The following is a 13670-nucleotide window of genomic DNA, read 5'->3' on the forward strand; positions in this document are numbered from 1 at the left end:
CAATCACACGATCTCCCATGACTACATTCAGACAAAAGAAAAGATGCAAATTTCAATGCCCTTGTGATGTTCCTCTTTCCACATGACGCTCTGCAGAAGATTAAAAAAGATTAACCGAGATTTCATCTAGGGTTGCAAGTCCTGAGTAAAAAACTAAAACAGCGACAAGTTTGAAGCTTCACAGTATGTAACTTCATACTCAAAATATGGTCATCCTTGGTGGCTTGGTCCACGTCATACGAGAGCCGGTGCCAAAGCCGGCCAAAGTGCATGGTACAACCCGGAGAAAGCAAGAACGAAAGAGACAGATACCGAATTGGATAGTTTTAGTTCCTAAACTAGATTGGCATAACGGAATTAGCTGAAAGATTTAAGACCTTTCGAGCCAGATCTGGAAATAACAGAACGGCCCATCAAATTGTTTCCGGCCCGACATCGAACCCGACCGAGCCACCAAAGAACGAGCCCCAATCGCGCGCGCCCGCGTGGCTCGTGACTCGTACGCGCCCGCCTCACCACCAGCCACCACGACCACGCGTTCACCCTACGCGTCCCGCAACGCCCCGCAGCCCGCAGCCTATATTTTATCGCGTCCGCCCCCCGCAGAAAAAATCTCCCAAAATTCCCCAACCCCTCCCCCACGACTTCGCAACCCTAGAATCAATCGCGACCTCCTCGCCGAGCTCCACCCGCCAGATCTACCCGCCCCAGCAGCCATGGCGGAGACCCTCGACATGACCCTGGACGACATCATCAAGAACAACAAGAAGAGCAACCCGTCGTCCGGTGGGGGCGGTCGCCGCCGCGAGGGTCGCCGTGGATCTGCCGCTGGCGGCAGCGGCGGGGCCGCTAGCGGCGCCGGAGGCGTCGGTCCGAATAGGCGCGCCTTCAAGAGGTCGGGGAACAGGGCGGCTCCTTACCAGCCGCCGAAGGTACGAACGAATCGCACGGACTAGGGTTTGCTTCGTCGGCGAAGGATGGGCTTCCGTTTTCGCCGAGGCCGGAGGATGGTGTGGTGGTTTTCTCACTGGTGTGTGACGCGATCCAGGCTCCTGAATCGGCGTGGCAGCACGACATGTACTCGGATGTACCAGCAGGACGGGGCGGTAGCGGGAGGGTCTCGGCTATTGAGACCGGGACCAAGCTCTTCATCACCAATTTGGAGTTCGGCGTCTCCACCGAGGATGTCAAGGTATATTCATGACCGGATCGATATGTACAATTGTCGCTTCTAAGTAATTGGTCGTAGAGAATCACAAAAGGTTGGCTGCATATGTGACCGACAGATCTGTTTTCTAGATCTGCAACAATCGCTAGTAAATATCTGTAGATATTTGTGATTTGGCAGTGGTGCTAGCCTCTACCTCTCCGATGAAACTGAGTTGATTTCGTTAGCTTGTTTGTGGAAAGTGATTGGTTTCGTTCTGTGGGATGCAAATGTAATTTTAGAGCTGAGGTCTATATCTCCGTGTCTTCTTCTAATTTTCACTGCCTTAGATTGTTCTGTTACATTTAATGATTTAAACTTTTTCACGAACCCGGTACTGTACTTTGTGCTTCATGAGCTTACAAAGTCGCTCCCTATATTGAAGTATTTAATTACATCTAATTTTGGGTGCTCAATTCATTCAGTGCCCATGTACATGTGATCTGCTAAAGACTGCCCTTCCTGCATTCTGTCAGTATAGGAAACTGGACTCTGTGTAGCAACAACTCATGTTATTTTGAAAAATGTAGTCAAATGATGGCGGCATCACATGATGGTTTTTACAATGATTAAGCAAAACATTTTCTGAGGTATTTTGTGTGTAATGGTACAGGAGCTTTTCTCCGAGCTGGGTGATCTGAAGAGATGCTCGATTCACTATGACCGAAGTGGGAGGTCTAAGGTATAGATCTATTCTTATGCTTTGTTGCATGTGTTTGTTGTATGCTATGGCTGACATTACTTTTCTTGCAGGGAACAGCTGAAGTTATATTTGCAAGGCGTGGTGATGCTGTTGCAGCAATGAAGAAATATAACAATGTGCAACTTGATGGCAAGCCTATGAAAATAGAGATTCTTGGGACCAACACTCCTACAGCTGCAGCTGCACTTCCAGCCAATAATGGAAGCTATCCTAGGACTGCTGCTCAGAAGTATGTTCAATTAGCACCCTTATTTGTGAACCTAGTCCATTGCTAATTGAATATCTTAATTTGTATGTTCTCTAAGATTGTGCACAACTTTGTGGTGTTATCTAATTTTAAATGTTTGGGATGCTGATGCTACAATTACTCACTACAATTGATAATTATGTATTGCTGAAGCACACTAGTATGCTTTCCATTGCAACATACCCAGAATTTTTTTACCAATAGTTTTACAAGGGCACAAGGCAAACACGATGACTCATATTTTAAGTGACATCATATAGGTGTTCTTGCTTTTCGGTATTTTCCATTTTGCAACTGCGTCACAATTAGTATGTTCTTACTTTGTAGGGGTGTTAGCAGAAGGGAATTTGAAGTTCAAAAATTCCTTTGTATTGTTTTGACTAATAATATGATGTACATACTGTTGCTCAACATTTCATTTATTGATTCATCTCGTTTTTAGCCAGATTTCTTATCTTAGTTCTCTTTGTTAGCTGTGTGTTTCATTCTTATTTCCCCATCTTACCTTCTCTTCAATTGTTACAGCGCACCCTGGGTTGCCTCAGCTGGTTTGCAGCAGAATAGACCCCGCATAAGGGGTGGGAGGGGTCGACGTGGTGGCGGCAGCGGTGGAGTTGGCGGTGGTGGAAGCAGCGGTTCTGGCGGTCGTCGTGGGAAAGAGCGTAGTAAGCCAAGGTCTGCTGAAGAACTTGATGCTGAGTTGGAGAAATACCATGCTGATGCAATGCAGACCTAACTAGATATCTTCGCAATGTTGATATTTCAACATGAAATTTGGAGGGTCCGTTTGTTCCTGCTATTTGTGCTACTATGTTCAAGGGACAACAAAACATTTTGCTTGTCAGGCTCTTGGCTTGCTGAATTGTATGGGTTTTATGTGTCTACATAGAACTAGGGTTAAGTGAGTGCTGGTGAAACACTGTTATGAAATTACTTGGTTACCTTGTTTCTGTGCCTTTATCTCTGGAGCGAAGGACTAAGGACCATCTGAGTTGCTCAACGTGTGAAAGTAATTGAAGATGTTACCATCCTTGTATCATAAGGCTGATATTCAGATGTGCCATGGCGACCAAGTTGTATATTTTTTCCGGGCGATGGTCACGCATTGGATCTGTTCTGTTCTAGGGTTTAAGCTTCAGCCATCTTTAGTAAGAGGTATGCATTGCCTACTTATATTTCAGTTGGTTATCTACATTTATTCAAATGGATGCTGTTTGTTTCATCGGGTTAACAATGATATATTTTTCTCTTAATGCAGGTGGTTACTACTTTTTGTTGATTTATTTTGCCATTGTTGATTTGGACCGAGCAATCTTCTCTGGCACATTACTGATTCACATGCCAGCTGGAGGGATCTTGTTCTTTTAAAAGTCGATTCCTTCCTTTGCATCATCTTCCATCTTCAGGTGGTACGCAAGTTGCCTGATATGGTTATTTGTGGATTAGCTAGTTGCATTCGCTGCTTGAAGAAGCATCAAGGTGCAAATCCTGCTTCACAATCTGTTACATTAAGATGTGTTTGTCAGTATGCCGATACGTAGGTTGCCACTCTTCTACTTATTCTCTGTAGTAGTAGCTGTCTATGTTGTTAGCATATGGGTTGGCCTTCCTGTTGAAAATTCAACTATGCATCGTCTCACATTTGGATTCCAAATTTGGAAGTTGGCTGATCTATTCAGTCATTTCAACTGTGCTTGGAAGGTTCATGTTGGGGGTTCTTCGGCAACATATTTCAACTGTGCAGTACAATTCAGTTATCACAAACTGAAGGGCATGCTAAGCTGTGTTTACCAAATGGATCTGAAGCTTTTAGTGACCTATTTGAACTAGTGGAAGTCATCCTTGGTGTTGGGACACTACTTGGTGACTTGAGTCTGCTGACATAGCAACATATCTGAACAAGTCAGCATCAATAGTAATTGGTAGCAACCATTCATTGTGAAGGCATGAAGTTAACTACCGAAGTTCCATAGTTTCACTCCCAAGTAATTATTCTCAATACAATGGGGTAGATGGTACATAGTTTTAGTTGTTGGATCTGTTCTGGTGTTTGTTGTTGAGGTTTGGAACTATCATAAAAACTTGCATGCCGTCTTGGTTTTAATGGTTGATGAAATTTGTTTTTGCCTTTTTTACTTCCCTTTTAGTATTTCTGTAATTATCGGTGGATAATTGTGTTACTCCGTATCATATGTTTGAGTTGTGCAGGGAGACGAATTGAATCATGAAATTGTGGCACGCTGAGCGTGCGGTCGTTTTGATTTGCAATGCTTCTGGAAATGCTTGTTTTTCTATGCAGATCGTGTGTGTACTCTCGATACGGGACTCTGTATGCCCTATTTTATATTAGCATCTCAGAAGGTTAAACATTTGACATGCCCAGTAATATAACACGACCCTTCCAGACGTTGATTTTGGTATTTTTGGTTATTGAAAAAATAGGAATAGGTCTGGGCCCCCCCTGTTTGTCATGTTTGTGTAATTTTAGGTTTTGTCCTAAGTAAAGATATTAAAGTTTGGTATTTATACTACTTGTAGTCCAGGTCGGTTCAGCCATGATAAGATACTGCTATTGGTTTGAGAAATCATGTTTTGTCTTCAACACTTCATCATGGCGCCTATGATGGTGGCGTTAGGCAGCACCGACGCTGACGCGTCCTGCTATAGTACTCCGTACTTTCTAGGACATGTACACGTGGTGCTTTGCTTCGAAAAGGGTTGGATCGTTTATTTGTTTTGTTTTATTCAGCATGTTAGGCCCCCAGGATATGAAAACATAGGAATAGGAAAATTTCAGGAATTGGATTTGGATGTCATGTTCCGTGGATTCCTACGGAAATCTGAAACCCAGGAATTGTACCCTAAGCTGTTTGAATGCTTCATAGGAATTTTACGGAAGTTTTTTCCATAAGAGAAGAGGAAAGATAAAGACACATGTTGCATTGGAGTTCTCAAAGGAAATGAAAACATGAGGTTTGAGCAAATGTTTTGAATCCTCCAAAACATGAAGGAAAGGAAGCACTCCTATAGGAATTCCAAGCACCATTCCCACAATCCAAATGGCATACGAAAATTTCCTGCAGAATTCCTTTCCTGTGAAATTCCTATCTCCAGGAACGTGAGTCATGTTACCAAAGTTAGGTAGTGTTCCGTTGCAGAGCGGACGCAATAGAATGGAATGGAACGGTTCTACCTTTTTATATTATATACTAACCAAACTTTCACTTGGAACCATATGATTTTTTTTTTTTTAAGAATGAGATGGTCAGACATATTTAGGTCCGGTAATCTGAAATTCACACCATAACTCACACCATAACCAGACCAATTAGGCCTGGTAATCTGAAATTCAGACCATAACTTGACCAATCCATTGTTCGGAACCTCCCACCACCAGTCCGACCTAAACCATTTATCATCCCTCTTAAACCAAATCAATCCAAACCACGTGGCTTTATTAGCTGTAGCCTTGCATGTGCGCTACTTTCATGAATGACTAGTTTATCTATTCGTGGGTGACATGAGCACGGCTTAGAGCATATAATGGTTTGAGCCTTGGAGCTCATGTCTGAACTGAGACTTGAACTGAGGCTGAATATAGGAATACCAAGAAAATTATAAGAAAACAAAAAAATTGAAAATAATAATAACAACAAACATAGTCCTTCCTGAAATAAAAATTAGAAAAAGGAGCAACATTAAGTTATGATCAATATCACCATGCATACTGTTATGCCACATCAAATTTACATAAAATTCTAGTAGTTCTAAATACAAACTAATTGTAGGTACAACCTAAAGGGCAACAAAGACCAAAGAGGCAGAAAAAAGAAGAAAACTTAGGGTGTGTTTGGTTGGGCGGCCACGCTGAGTAGGTTGGGGCTAACCACTTTTTTCTGGTGGGGGCCGACCACTCAGGGTGTTTGTCTGTCTGAGTGGGCCGAAACAAGGTTCACGTTTGGTTGTCTCGGTCGAACCGAGTGGCTCGTCTTCCTCCTCTAGAACATAGAGTCCATTAGGCTAACCTCCACCACTGGCGCTTGCTCTCCCCTTTGATTCTCGCACTTCCGGTGGTTTTTCCTCAAATTGAAGCATCGAAGTTATTATCTGACACTTTACGAATTGATTTGCGTTTTACTTCCTTGTTTTAACAAGGAAAAACCTGTTATGATTCTTCTCCTCGCCTCTGCCATGGAGGAGACCAACGCCCTGTCGGAGGGGCCCGCACCGGAGGCGGCCAAAGAAAGGGCCGGCGAGCAGTACCAGGACCTCCACCAGAGGAGGGTGAGGGCCGGCGAGGAGCTTCACGGGCTCCTCGTCGTCGACGGCGGGGCTCGCAGGCGACGGCGGCGGGGAACGCGGCTTCGGAAAGGACGGGGAGCGGCGGCGGCGCCTGCCAGAGGAGGGAGAAGGGCGGCGACGGCCCATTCCGAGCGCCAGCAAGAGGCCAGAGGAGGGGGAGGAGATGGTGGCGTCGGCCAGAGAAGGGAGAAGGAGGGGAGAAGCCCTCGCGGGAGGAAGAAAAGGTCGCACGACCCCCGTGAGCCGCATGAGTCGACCGATTTGGCCGGCTCACGCGGACTGCTGTTTCGGGCCTTTTTCGGTCGGGGCTAACCAGACCACCCAGCCAAACACTTGTAAAAATGGTTTTGAGCCGGTTGGCATCGCGCGTGTTGGCCCCAACCCCTGAACCAAACACACCCTTATGAACTACTCCCTCCGTCCCATATTAAGTGTCCCAAATTTTTCCAAATATGGATGTATCTATGCCTAAAAAGCGTCTAGATACATGTAATATTTCGATACTTAATATGAGACGGAGGGAGTAACATTTAGGACTATTAGAGGAATCAAATGCCCGTGCGTTGCAACGGGATAACAAAATAAAATGATACACTCGAAGACATGCATAAAAAATTTCTCATTTTGTTTTTCTTTGACAATCAACAAACATCATTTTTAAAAAGGTTTCTTCTAAAGATTTTTTTCTCTATACTCTACTCTATCAAAAGACGACGATACCTTCTGAAAATCACATAGCATTTGTCATTGAGTTCTTTCTTTCGAGCCCTCATAGCTTCACAAATTGTGTGCCACGGGTCCTGAGACGAGGCGATCGGAGGGTCTTCCATGAGGCCTGTCAACTCGGACTTGGATCCCGGAGTGATACAAATTTGAAAAAGAAATCTACTTCTTTTCACGAACAAAATAATCTCACGATACTAAATTTAAAAAAGAAAACAAAATATCTTCCAACATTTCAGAATCATTGTTTGCTAATCTTCACAATCCTCCCAATGGAAAGATGTGATTGGTAACAGAAAGTAAAATACAATTATTTTATTCGATTAGTAGCCCAATCCTTAATATTACAATGAGCTCTATGTGACGGCGCCATAGAAATTGTCAACTCAAGAAATATTTTTTTTGCCAATAATCCACAATTAGTCCCCACACCCAACAAATGCAACATCATAAGAAGAGCCTCGTGAGATTGGACCATAAATATTCTAGATATCCTATTCTTCAAACCTACAAGTCTACTCTACTTACATTGGCATGTGCTCATCGGAGGCCTGAATGCCTGATCAGCGGCCTTGATCTGCCCCCGCAAGGCGTCAGCGGCGCTCATCCCGGATGCGGCGGGTGCTCGGGGAGGACGGCGACTGCAGGTGGAAATTTCGCCCTGAGACGCCATCACCGAAGATTCGGCCAGCGGCAAGATGAAGGAGGCTGCCGGCGCAGCCCAGTCGCACGTCCCGGATGGCTGGATGCGGTGCGTGCTTCGGGTTGACGCTAGCTGCTGTACTCGGGGAAACGGAGGAGCTCCAGGCGTCACCGCAGCTCTGGCCGGCGGCGGCGGCGGCGAAGCCTAGGCGTCGCTTGGCTCTCCGGTGGCAGTCGAGGAGAAGAAACACTTCGGGCGAAGGAATAGCGGATCAAGGAAAGGGCTACGACTGTGTACGAGTTAGGCCTGCTCGGTGTGCCGATGAGTTCGGCCTACTGGGCCTGTTGTGTATGTGTATGGTTTCGGCCTGCTCTGCAGTGAGACAGGGGCGTCGGGCCAGGGATCAGTGAGACGGGCGTTGGGCGAGTCGAGCGAAGTTTGACAGGCGACGAAACCGTGTGGTGAAGAAAACGGTCCGTATTTTTTAGATAGCTATAGATTCCATTACATTCTACTCCATCTCCTTGACCAAACACTACCTTAGAGTACGATCTACGGCAGCTGTAGATTGTAGCAGCAGCTGCGCTCCTTTCGCCCGTCAGATCACACGACCAAAGCTCCGGATCAACGCCCGTGCAAAACAACCAGAAAATCCTGGCGTGATGCTTCGCTCGGTTTAATTTCCAGCATCCCTTGTCATTCAAAACACAAGCCCTGCAGGCGTAGAACTGTTGAAGAGACCAATCGACCACGGCGAACAGTACTCTAGCAGCAGCGGCTTCTTCTTTTGTACAAACACTTTCTGGGGTCAAACTTAGCACCGGATTCGGCAAGCCGTTTGATTCAATTCAGTCGACCAATGTGGAACAGGTTAAAACACAGCTACCCACTAAGCTAGCAAGTGATGTGACGACCCGACAACAAACAGCTTACGCTAAGATCTGAAGTGTCGGGGTATTCGACGACATTAGTATGGCAGCAAATACATCAAATCAATACAAAATATCTCAGTTGCAATTTTAAAAAAGACTAAAAAAATGTCTCAATTTGGAAAGCACCACAGATGGGCAGCAAAAACTGACACTCTCAGCAGCAAAAGAATTTTAATAACAAGCTCAAAATGGCATTAACATTGCTATAATCAATTTAGGGAAGTGCATAGGCTACAAACATAAGGAACACAGGTTCCGCAAAAGCGGCAGTAATACAAACAGCCAGCCCCGTATGAATAAAGTTTCTAATAATACAATCTTTCAAGTGATCGAAGAAGGTGTAATTGGTTTATTGGAACTCAAATTCCGTAACACGGCAACAACGAATCATGGTGAACCCACCCATGTATGAGTATGCTCCTGGTGATATTGTTCGCCAAATACCAAGGGGCGAAACTTAGGCCTTGCTCTTCTTGGGCACTGCCAGGCGCTCCCGGAAATCATCTTCCATGAGCACCAAGCCGTCACGCAGGACGACCTTGGGCTCCCAGTCAAGAACCTCCTTGGCCTTTGTGATGTCTGGCTTCCTCTGGCGAGGGTCATCAGGAGTGTTCTCAGTCATAGTTACTGTTACTTCTGGGTTGATCAACTGAGAAGAAAAACCAGGCATGTTAATAAACCATCCAGAATTCTTATGCGCTGAAGTTGAACGAAAAGCTACTGTGTACAACAAAAAAGTTGAGTGTAGAATATCCAGCTTACCTCCTTCACATTCTCGGCAAGTTCCAACATGGTAAATTCACCTACATCAGAGTTAATAATTGCTATTAGTGAAGAAGGGAAGAAAATCCATTTCATCACCAGGGGAATAGAAGCACAGAACTATAAAATAATAGATCATAGATCAAGTTGCTTGCGTCTGGACAAAGAACAAAGCAAATGCAAAAATAAAGAGTTTTACCAGGGTTTCCAATGTTAATCGGTCCAGTGTTGTCTCCATTCATCAACTTCATAAGACCATTAACCTGCATTGATATAGTATAATTGGTGAGGTGATGCCAGTCATACTTCAGAGTTTTGTCCAGATATCAATCAATAATAACAAATCATTATGGAGGACAAACCATATCAGCAACATAGCAGAAGCTCCTAGTCTGTGTTCCTGGCTTCTGGACAGTCAGGGCTTCACCACTGCAGAATTATGACAAAATAAGCTCCAAAACCAGACCAGATTTTTAAAAAAGGAAATCTAACAAGCATTACCGTATGGCCTGAGCAATGAAGTTACTAACAACACGCCCATCATCAATGTTCATCCTAGGTCCATAGGTGTTGAAAATCCTGGCAATACGGATCTCTGCAGAAGTAGATGACAAATACTTTAAGGATAATGCATAATCAAGACTGGAACAGAAAAAAAGGGTTATTGGCTAATAGTGAAGTTAAAGAAAATGTCAAAATATTACCAATGCCATGCTGCCTGTGGTAGTCAAACATCAGTGTCTCGGCTACCCGCTTACCCTCATCGTAGCAGCTCCTAACTCCTGATACAGAAACAAAAAACATAAGAGAACTGTGAGGCATAGATTTAGAAAATGCAACATCAAATATAAAAGATTTATCAGATGAACAAACAGGCATACCAATTGGGTTAACATTGCCCCAGTAGGCCTCGGTCTGAGGGTGCTCCAGAGGATCACCATAAACTTCAGAGGTCGAAGTCAACAAAATTCTGCATTTGAACATAAAACTTCCATTTAATATATATTTTGTTTTCTCTCATGATATCAGAAGAATAAATCTGCATGCTAAACACTGACCTAGCACCAACTCTCTTTGCAAGTCCAAGCATGTTCAAGGTTCCAATAACATTTGTCTTGATAGTCTGTACAAGATATTTATACCCATTTCAGTACAAGGAGAGAGCAAGAGCAATTAGGAAATGATAGTTCATGTCTATGGATAATCACAAGATAGATAGAATGGAATGGGATGACAAAACCAATAATTTAAACAGTGGAACTGAACAGAGGTTAGAATGATCACAAAAAACAGAGCCTGCACACCTTCACAGGGTTGTGCTTGTAGAAGATTGGTGAAGCCGGGCAAGCAAGGTGATAGATCTGATCAACCTCCAACAGCAGTGGTTCCGTGACATCTGACATCAGCAAAAAATAAATACAGTTATAGCGAAACACATGCAGAAGAATATAGCTTTGAAAATTGAACACTTGAAGGAAGTGATTTGCAGGACAGGGCACTGGCATGTTTCACAGTTGGACTAAAATACTAAGCCTCAGAATATTAATATGCACGGACGTCCTCTTTATTTAGACAGTAAGTTACCGATAGAAAATATCACATAAGCATGGCCATATAAAAAAGGCATTCAGGAAATGCCTTTTGTACACGCATTGACTACGAACAAATAATCTTATGGTACTTTAATTGTCCTTGGCCAGCAAGGATCTATAGTTTTAACTTTTAAGGATCATCAGAGATAAACAAGTAAGTCTTTTTTTCTATGAAAAAAATATGTCTGTTCTTCAACTAACTATATCCATAGAAAGATAGTGTTGCAACATGGTAATGAGCTGGATGGTAAAGATAGTGTTACTACCATGACGGATGAGCTCAAATCTTGGGTGACCGATCCACTTCTTCAGGTTGTCTTTTGAACCAGTGAAGAAGTTATCAGCAACAATGACCTGAACCAAAAAGAACACACGATCAGATTGGTCTACATTTTCTAAGCTAAAAAGGTCTAAAATATGTATCCACAGTGACATGACTGAATTCTGCAAAATCTAGAAACTGAATTGTGTAGAATGGTAGACAACAGTGAATGAGATGGCTAACGACTGCTAATATGGCACTCTGCATAATTCAGAAATTTCCTCTCGTACCCGAATGAAGTACTCACAGGAAAATCTCAGAAGTATTGCCACTAGATCTCAGTGATCTCACATTCTGAAACACATCCAAGTTAAGCCCAGGATACGGGAATGCAGTACCCACGATAGTTCTCTAAAGCATTGCTACTGGATCTCTGTGATCTCTCGCAATCTCGAAACTCTCAAGGACTGGACAGTCGAGCTTAGCTTCTAGCTTAAGCTCTAGACAGTAATGCCCCACACGATGCAACAATTAACGCAAAACCTTGAACCCTGAGATCTGACACAAAGCAGTTCCACTCAGAGCGTCCCTTTCACAAGATCTAGACCCCCTCACTTCCCGACTCTGACTGTATCACTCAGATCCAGCTACTCGCTCTAACAATGGGGTTGACCAAGGACAGGTCAATTTTGCGGGGAACAGCAACAAGCAAGCAGGTAATGGTTTGTGATTACCTCGTTCTTCTCGTTCTCCATGAGCTTGTCGACGAGGTGCGAGCCGATGAACCCAGCTCCGCCGGTGACCAGGATCCGCATGTTGGCCTGCCCAAACCCCGGAAGCCCCAGAATTAGCGCCAACCAGATCACGAAGAGAGCAATCGAGCTGGGCGAGATCCAGCGATCAGATCCCACCGCATACCTGGAAGAACTTGGAGAAGCGGAGCGGTGAGGGCGTCGGCGGCGGGCGTGTGGTGGCGCCGTTGCCATTGGCCTCCTTCTGCGCCATCGCGTCCAACACCTAGATCCACACCCAAACCCAAAATCGTCAGAAGCCACGCACGCGCGCGCACTGATCCCCAAACCAAACCAAACCCAAAACAAAAATGAAGCGAAAACGAAACGAAGGATCTCCGCGCCCGATCGCGATTCATCACGAAGGGAAGCATCGGATGCTCACCAGGGGGCGGCGGTGGCGCTGGCCGCTGGGAGGATTCGGGCTTAGTTTGGACACGAGGAAGCGATGCGTTTGAATCGGATTAGACCGGGCAGACGACGAGGAAACCCCTCCCAGATCTGAACCGTATTTATAAGCGCTTCCCTTCCCTTCCCCCCACGCTGCCAACACACACAAGACACACACCGACTGCTACCAACCGGGGGCTAGTCAGATCAGATCCCACCACCACGCTACTCCTCCCACATTTCCACCATTAACTTCCTCCCGACTCCCCCCCTTTTCTTAAAGAAAACTGCGCAAAGGACCGTGAAAAAACCCGGTTGATTAATCAATGCTTATTCCGTGCAGCGCGCGCAGTGGGGGGATTTAGCGATCGCGCTTCCGATGGAAGCAAAGGTGCTGGTGCGTCCTAGACCCTCAATCCCTATTCCTCCCCTCCCCCGCGAGATTCCAACGGGTGTTGCGTGCGACCGATGGCGACGCCTCAGCGCGCCCGGATCTCGACGCCCGACCCGACCCGACAGTAGAACCCCCTCGCTCGCATGTTCGTGATCCCTGGTTTACCACCGGTGATTAGTAGGTAGGCGAGTACTGTCATTACTGGCGTTGCTTGTTTAGGACTTGCGGGTGGGCTGGCTTCGCTGGCAGGTGGGCCCATTTTGACTTTAGTTGGCGGGGAAAGTTTAGAGGAAGGCGCGGCGATGGATCTCTCGCGGGCCGACCGACGACGCGAGTTCGAACCCGGTACGGTCCGGTGGCTGTCGGGTTCGAGGTGGTTGCTTGCGATATACGGATCCGATCCGTGCCTCCCATTGGTTTGGGCCCCGACCGGGATTAGTGAGCAACATCGTCGGCATAAAATGGAAAGCGAGACGATTAAGAAGAACATGGGCGCCACCACCACGCCATGAACGTCGAGGCTGCATGTCACTGGCATTTTTATAATCCGCGCTGCAGCTGCTCCACCAATAAAAGGTTCACCCGTTTTAGTGCCATGGTTAGTGGTTGGTTACGCATTTTTGTTCACAAGAGTCGGGGTGAATAATCATCATGCCATGCATATGGATGGAGCCCGTGCGATTCGATTATATTCTCACCTATATATCGTCGTCCCTTGAAGA

General features: G+C 45.4%; 2 protein-coding genes across 2 annotated transcripts; one reads left to right on the forward strand and one right to left on the reverse strand.

The window, feature by feature from the left end:
- Positions 1–582: 582 nt before the first annotated feature.
- Positions 583–4266, forward strand: LOC100828658 (THO complex subunit 4A). Its single transcript, XM_003561726.4, has 6 exons — positions 583–932; positions 1049–1192; positions 1821–1889; positions 1961–2139; positions 2683–3312; positions 3416–4266. Exons 1-5 carry the CDS (start codon positions 717–719, stop codon positions 2891–2893), a joined length of 819 nt encoding a protein of 272 aa, XP_003561774.2. The 5' UTR covers positions 583–716; the 3' UTR covers positions 2894–3312; positions 3416–4266.
- Positions 4267–8911: 4645 nt separating this feature from the next.
- On the reverse strand, positions 8912–12744 carry LOC100825240 (UDP-glucuronic acid decarboxylase 6). Its single transcript, XM_003558173.4, has 13 exons — positions 12550–12744; positions 12292–12390; positions 12108–12194; positions 11378–11465; positions 10824–10915; positions 10578–10642; positions 10401–10489; positions 10224–10301; positions 10021–10114; positions 9882–9948; positions 9719–9782; positions 9520–9560; positions 8912–9406 (listed from the first exon to the last, which is right to left on the reverse strand). The coding sequence occupies exons 2-13, from the start codon at positions 12376–12378 to the stop codon at positions 9215–9217; spliced, it is 1044 nt and encodes a 347-aa protein (XP_003558221.1). The 5' UTR covers positions 12379–12390; positions 12550–12744; the 3' UTR covers positions 8912–9214.
- Positions 12745–13670: the final 926 nt, after the last annotated feature.

This window comes from Brachypodium distachyon, chromosome 1, assembly GCF_000005505.3.
Source record: "Brachypodium distachyon strain Bd21 chromosome 1, Brachypodium_distachyon_v3.0, whole genome shotgun sequence".
Classification (NCBI taxonomy): Eukaryota; Viridiplantae; Streptophyta; class Magnoliopsida; order Poales; family Poaceae; genus Brachypodium; species Brachypodium distachyon.